Raw genomic sequence first — 7,063 nt, 5'->3', positions numbered from 1 at the left:
TAGCCAGCCCCGTTGTCTGTGATAGTGAGCCCGAGAGCCTCCTCCGACTTGAACACTTCCACTTCCTTGCGTTGCCCCTTGACGTGGGCGAAGATGAAGTCCTCCAGCCCGATCTGTCCCCCCAGCAGCTTGTCCATGTCCACTTTGTGGGTGTTGAGGGTGCAGAACATCACCTACGAGGATGGGGTAGGGGGCAGGGAGATGCACTCAACCTTCCCTCCCCTTCCTGCAGGGTGCAGGGGTCTCTGCCCCACGGGCTGACCACCGTGAGCCAGGGCAGACACCACCTGGACGGCACTTCTGCTGGGACCAGGAATTTTGTCCTCTGCTGTTGTTTCCAGGACAGTGCATGGTGCACAGTGGGTGCTCCGTACATGTTGGTGGGAATGAAGACAGAGGGCACAGATTCCTGCCCCACTGAGACCTTTGTCCCCCCCATTGATACAGCCTGCTCAATCCCTCCCTTCAGCTTCCACAATCCACTAGGCTCCAGCCTGCTCCCCCTCCACCCCACCCAGGGGCATGCCAGGAACTGGGTATCTGGTCTTGACTTCCCATGCCCATCGCCATCATAGCGCCACCAAGGTGTCAGCCTGCCCTTCGAACAAGGGGAAACACACACATACAAACACACACAGAGTGTCATGGATTGAGTCCATCCTAACTCACAGTGACCCTACAGGGTTGGGTAGAACTGCCCCTGCGGGTTTCGGAGACTGTTACTCTTTAAGGAGTCGAAAGACCAGACTCATCTTTCTCTCTCGGAGCGGTGGCTGGTGGTTTGGAACTGCAGACCTTGGGGTTAGCAGCCCCCAAATTCCTGGTCCCAGCATCCCCACTGGACCCAGGCCTCCCAGGGCCTGATGGGAAACTCAGCATCTCTCCCCCGCCCTCTAATTTCCCATAACCCAACTGTGGCTTCAGCCCTCTCGGCCTCCGAGGCTCAGCTGGAGAGCAGACGGGGCCCAGGCCGCCCCCCGCGGTACCTCGGCCGCTGGCAGTCGGAAGGCCTCCGCGATCTTGCCGTACAGCTCCTTGACGTTGGTGAAGCCCTCGATGCGGCCGGTGGGGCTGCCGTGGGCCAGCTGGGTGTGGAAAACGAGGCGGGGCCGCAGGGCTGGGGGAGGGGGCGGCAGGCCCATCTGGGGGCCCCCTACCCCAGACCCGCCCAGGAGCCCTGGCTCGCCCACGCCCAGCCCGCCCCGGCCCGGCTCGGCCTCCTCATTTTCCACCAGAGGCGGTGCCTTTTTCCGCCGCCCGAGTCCCAGTGGCATGAGCGGCGAGCAGAGGGCGCGGGCTCCGGAGAACTGCGGGGAGGAGAGCGGGCTCAGAGCCTGGCTGGCCGGGGGCCTGGGCCGCCCCTGCCCCACTCCCCACGCGACGAGCTCACAACGAAGTGTTTCCGTTGAAGAGGCTGGCCTCGCTTCCAATCCTCGGGCAGAAATAACTCTCACACTCCCTGCCGAAGAGTGGAATCCCACCCATAGCGACCCTATAGGGCAGGGCAGAACTGCCCCGGTGGGTTTCTGAGATGGTAAAGCTTTATGGGAGTAGAAAGCCCTGTCTTTCTCCCGAAGACCGGCAGGTGGTTTCCAACTGTTGGCCTTGCAGTTGGCAACCCAGCGTGAAAATGACTCTGCCATCAGCCTACATAATAGGTGCAATGAACCCCGTGACCCTCCTGTACAAACTGTCCCAATGCCCACCACACTGACCGTGGGCAGACACCACAGAATGCTATGGTTATGCTCACTGGACAGGTGAAGGACCGGAGGCTTAAAGAGGTGACATTTCTCTCTCCCCACCTGTGGCCATCATGACTGCTAACAGCCCTGGCTCTGCTCCTCTTTCTAAGCCCAGGGGCTGGTGCCACTTTTCAAGCCCCTTGTGAATGAGTGGGCATGTGACCAGTTCTGGCCAATGAGTTGTGAGCGGAAGGGGCACCATGTGACACTTCCGGATTGAAGCATTGTCAGTGGTGCCACAAGGGCCTCTGGACCCTTTCCTGGCAGAGTGACCAGCTACATTTGATACGGTCGGTGGTTGCTCCCCTGGGCTGAGTCCCTGGGTAATTCCATTTGATAGAGCCTCTGGTGAGCTGTAACCAGCATGGAGAGGGAAAGAGAGATTGCCTTTTGTCGGGCGCAGCTACTAAGATGTTTGGGGTTGATTGTTACCGCAGCAAAATCTGTTCTGACTGAGAGGCTTTCCCACCCCCCCCAACCCCCCCCTTCATCCTTCTTCCTTCTCTCCACCTCCCCTCAGTCATTCCTCACTACATTCCAAGCATCATTTTAGGATGTTGGAGACGCTGCCTTCAATAAGCCAAGTAAGGCCCCTGCCTAAGCCGGCGGGTGCAGTTAGAGGTTGATCACCATGCAAAAGCAGCAGACCCATGTTCTGTATCCTACTTTGGTGGGCCGAAAAGCTCGCTGAGCGGCCAGGTAAGGTGCAACTATCGGTCTCTCCCTGTCCAGAGGAAAGAAAAGTGATGAAAATCGAAGGCACAGTGAACTAATGGACTATTCGATCCAAAGTCTCCACCACCCCAACCCCAGAAGAACTAGATGGTGTCTACCAATACCAGCTGTTCTGAAGAGGATCACATTTGAAAGTCCTCGATGGACCAGGCTTACTGGTCAGACAGAGACTGTGGGACCCCCCACAAGGCAATGGCCCTTCATCACCTTTCAGGCCTGGAAATGAACTCACCCCAAGGCTTAATTTCCAGCCAATCATGTCCCTAAGGGGAACAGTAACACTAGCGATGTACACACATAGGAGAACAATCAACCACTGGTGAGCCAAAGGGTAGTTCTCAGCCCAGGACAAAGTCAATTTGGAAAAAGGCGGAGTAGATTGTGGAAACAGGGAGGACGTGAGATGAGGGATGTGACATTGTGGGGATGGCAGTCAATTGTGGGGGGAGGTCAGATGCTAGCAGGCATCTCCCCTGAAGGCGATCAGTTGCCAGACTGCAGTGGGCCCCGCTCCCTGCTGTTAGACAATGGACAGGCCAGCAGTCATCTATTTGGTTCCTGTAGGTGGGGTTTACACCCTACTGATAATGGTTCCTATGGAGACCCAGAGAACAGGTCAAAGTTAAGCTGCCACCCTAAAATCTAGGATCCTCCCATCTTGCCACATGTATACCCCCAATCCCTCCTCTTCCTATTGCGTGTATGTCCCTACATTGTCCCCCTCTCGTTGCTGTATAACCTATAGTGCAATCCCTTCCTGTGACGTATGACTTTACCTATAATTATGGGCTTGCACGCCCCAAAAGGTATACAGTATAGGCCTGGGCTAGCAATAGAGATCTCTCTCGCTGGGCTCCTCCTCCTCTCTTCCCCGTCCTCCTTCCATTCCCCCTCTCTCCACGTGGACCACCAAGCAGGACTGAGGTGAGCAATGCTACCATGTAATGTGTCTGACTGCATTACTATAATATCTCTTCTATTGCTCATGCTCTCGATGACTTTAATATAATATTTATATATCTCAACCGTACAATTGTGCTTACTGAACCCATGGATAGTGGTGGGGGGCTACGCCCCAAACTGTATACTACAGTCAATGAGATGAAACAACATGTGTATGAATTGTTGAATGGAAAACCGATCTGCCCTGTAAGCCTTCACCCAATTCACAATAAAAACGGTTAACAACCAGCCAACTGCATCAGACCTGGCAGCAGTTCTGCTGCGCAAGCCACATCCCCTGGTTGGGGTGATCTGCGAGGAGGCAGAGCTCCCTTCTCCTACGTCACTCCCAAGTGCTGGACAGGCTAGCTGCGCTCTGTCTAACCTGCTGGACACACGCATGTGAGAACGCATGCATGTGAGCAAAGGCTGGAGAACACACGCATGTGAGCAAAGGCTGGAGGTAGAGAGATGCTGTGCAAAGACCCTGGGGTGGGGATGTGTCTGAGGAACGGCAAGGAAGCCTGGGCAGCTAGAGCAGAGGAAGAGAAGGCGCAAAGGAGTGGAGCGGAGGGAAGGGTGGGGAAGTGATGAGATGGCTAGAGGATTTGGTTTTTGCGTTGAGTGCAGAAGGAGCTGAAGAACAGAGGAGGGCCCTTGGCTGACCGGTGCCTCTTGGCTGACCAAGCAGTGAGGAGATCAGACTGCGGGGTGTAAGCGAGGGGTGGGGCGTGGGAAGGCGGTCCAAGAAGGGCCTGGACACAAAGGACCTTGTAGAGTGGGGTGAAGATACAGATTTCATTTCAAGTCATAGGTCCAAGACACAAGGAGCCCCGGTGGTGTGCTGGATGAGTTGGGCTGCTAACTGCAAGGGTCAGTAGTTTGAACTCACCAGCTACTCTGCAGGAGAAAGATGAGGCTTTCTGCTCCCATAAAGACTGACAGCCTTGGAAACGCAAAAGAGCAGTTCTACTCTGTCCCACAGGGTATCCACGAGTAGTCCTATTGACTCGGAGGCAATGTGTTTGGCCCGAGATCCAGAACCCAGTCACATTCCCAGGTCTTCTCAAATTCCCAAGTCCCAGCTTGCAGCCATAAAGCTGTCCCTCACGTGACTTGATCTCCCAGGGGCCTCAGCTGTCTGTATATGGGAGATAGAGCCTGTGCCTCGCTGGGCCCTGGTGAAAATCAAATTATATGGAAATTCTGAGGGTAAGTCAAAAAGTACTGCTAGAGAATCTCAGAATCCTTTATTAGGCAAAAATATCGGCAACATAGCTTCCATCTAGTTCCAAATACTACTTCTGAAGGTGATGTTACCATCGTTCTAACCCTACCCCAAAAGATTTCTGGGCTCTTCCACTGATGCCATGTCAAGACAGCAGTTTGGACATCCTCAAGGGACTCAAATCGTGGTCCTCTGAAATGTTGAGTTTGGGGAACAATACGAAGCCAGGCGGGGCAAGATCAGGACTGTACAGGGGATGGGCTAAGCGTACCCAAAGCAATTCTGGTGGGAGGTGGCACAGCCCGAGCTAACCTCAAGAATGAGCAGGTGCTCTGTCCGAAGGGGAGTGGTGGTGGGGAGTGGGGGGGCTCTTGGTGCATCTTTCCTGAACCTTATTGCCCCCTGTGCAGTTTTTGATTTCCTTAAAACCTCTTAATTATAAGTTACCACCCCACCCAAGATAATCTTGTGCCTTCGAGAAACTCTATCCAGATGATCCCACTGGGATCTCAGAAGTGGCCGCCATAACTTCAGGGCTGACCTCTCCGTCCCTCGAAGTGAACTGGCCAAGCGGATCCCATCAGAAGCCAGCTCTGACTGGATCTCTCTTGCTGTTGTTGAAGGCACCCCCCCATGACTCTCCAGTGATGACTGAGACATGTCCAAACATGTTTTGTTTGGACTAAACCTGTGCACATGAGAACTGGAAACCCAGCAACAATACTTTTGGACTTCTCTATGACAGGGACTATCTGTACCCCCACTCCCCCCACCCCTTCAACATGCCTCTTTCCAGAGTCTGCCCCGGATTTACTCGTGCAATTACCCATCATCCACCATCTGTCTCTGCTTTTGTTAGTTGATTCATTTGTCCTCTAACACCACCTCCCACCTAACACCTGCTCACCTAGACTAGTGTAGTGACTGCCTCCTGGTCTCCCCACCCCCAGGCTGGTCAATGCAGCAGCCAGAATGAGCCAGTGAAATATCAGTCAGGATATGCCCCTTCTCTACCCAGAACCCTCCTCTCACTGGAGGTAAAAGTCAGACCCTCCCTCCTCTTGACCCACAAGGCCCTGCCCCCATCACCTCCCTGCCTTTATCTTCCACTCTCTTTCTGGCTCACCCTGCTCTGGCCACAAGGACTTCCTTGGCACCTTCTGCATGAAGAAGGGGCATATAGCCAACTGGGCTGGGCTGAGTCCAGCATGACCTCAGGGTTTTTTGGACTGTCTGTTCCCATGAGAGCCACAAGACTGCCTTATTATTTGTCTGTCGCCTCTCGAGCCTTTTTGCACACAGTAGTGCCTGACTCAGCAGTTGTGCAACATATATTTGATGAATGGCTGAATGACCCTAACTCTCTCTAGTCCACTCATTTCTGTGCTTAGCTCTCACTCGCTCGCTCGCTCGCTCGCTGCCATGAAGATGAGGCCAAATAATCGCGAGCCTATCAGGCAGGGGAGCACTGTGGGTCTCCGAGACGGTAGCTCTCTATGGGAGTAGAAATCATCATCTTTCTCCTATGTCTGCCTCTAGGGCGATCAAAGGTAGTCTTTACCCTCAGGAGGAGCTTGTTTCCCCTGGAGAAGTCTAAGACCACTTCTGAGGCTCCGCCCCCTTGCTTCCCAGCACAGCACTGGGCACATGGTAGGTGCTGTGCCGCCAGCGAGCGCCTCACTGAGGCAGAGAAAGAGGTCCCTTCAATGCCGTGTTTTTGCCTTTCAGGCCCCCAATCATCGAAAGTGTCAAGTGCTTTTCTATATATTACCAGCTGCTTGGATTTGCTCTTTTGTGTACATCCACGTTAGTCTTTCTCTTCTTGGTTAGTGGGCTCTCTCTATATTCTGGATACTAGTCTTTCGTGAATTCTCTCACCGCTCTATCCATAGCACCCATGACAGGCCCTGGAGTGAGGAAGCACTCACTGAATAGTTCATTAAAAACAACAACAACAACAACAAATGAAATTCCAATGAGTTTCTAATGAAAACACAACAGTACTGCTCCTTCATTTAACGTTACCTCCCAGGGACGGATTCCTGCGAATTTAACCCTATGCAGATGTTTTGTGTTGAAAAAGAAATATTACAATCCTTGGCTCTGGGGAAAAATAAAGTTACCTCCTCACACTCAGTGATGCAAAACAAAAACACACAAGCTAGCTACAGGGACGCAGGAGGCTTTGATGGCGGGTCTAGAATCCAACTTCCCTTCTTACTGGCTGTGTGACCCTGACCAAGGGGCTCAACTTCTCTGAGTGCGCAGGAAATCACGTGTGCCTGGATCAGTTCCTGGCACAAAGTGATGACTTCCGAAACTCGGTGACAAGGGTCAAGGGTCACTATTCCCATTCCCAGTCGGGGGTCAAGATTCAAACATCCTCAGTTTTTCCCTGGCCTCCCACCTCCCG

At 53.5% G+C, this 7,063-nt stretch overlaps 1 protein-coding gene across 1 annotated transcript in view; it reads right to left on the bottom strand.

The window, feature by feature from the left end:
* Nucleotides 1-7,063, bottom strand: part of GIPC1 (GIPC PDZ domain containing family member 1) — a 9,869-nt gene that overhangs the window by 2,527 nt on the left and 279 nt on the right. Inside the window, exons 2-3 of the mRNA XM_004715482.2 lie at nt 987-1,307; nt 1-173 (exon numbers count right to left, since the gene is read on the bottom strand). Of these exons, the coding sequence (XP_004715539.1) occupies nt 1-173; nt 987-1,274 (461 nt within the window). The 5' untranslated portion in view covers nt 1,275-1,307. The remainder of the gene's footprint in view (nt 174-986; nt 1,308-7,063) is intronic.

This window comes from Echinops telfairi, unplaced genomic scaffold, assembly GCF_000313985.2.
Source record: "Echinops telfairi isolate 266 unplaced genomic scaffold, ASM31398v2 ScPeMD7_30;HRSCAF=105, whole genome shotgun sequence".
NCBI lineage: Eukaryota > Metazoa > Chordata > Mammalia > Afrosoricida > Tenrecidae > Echinops > Echinops telfairi.
This window is presented reverse-complemented; position numbering and strand designations above follow the sequence as displayed.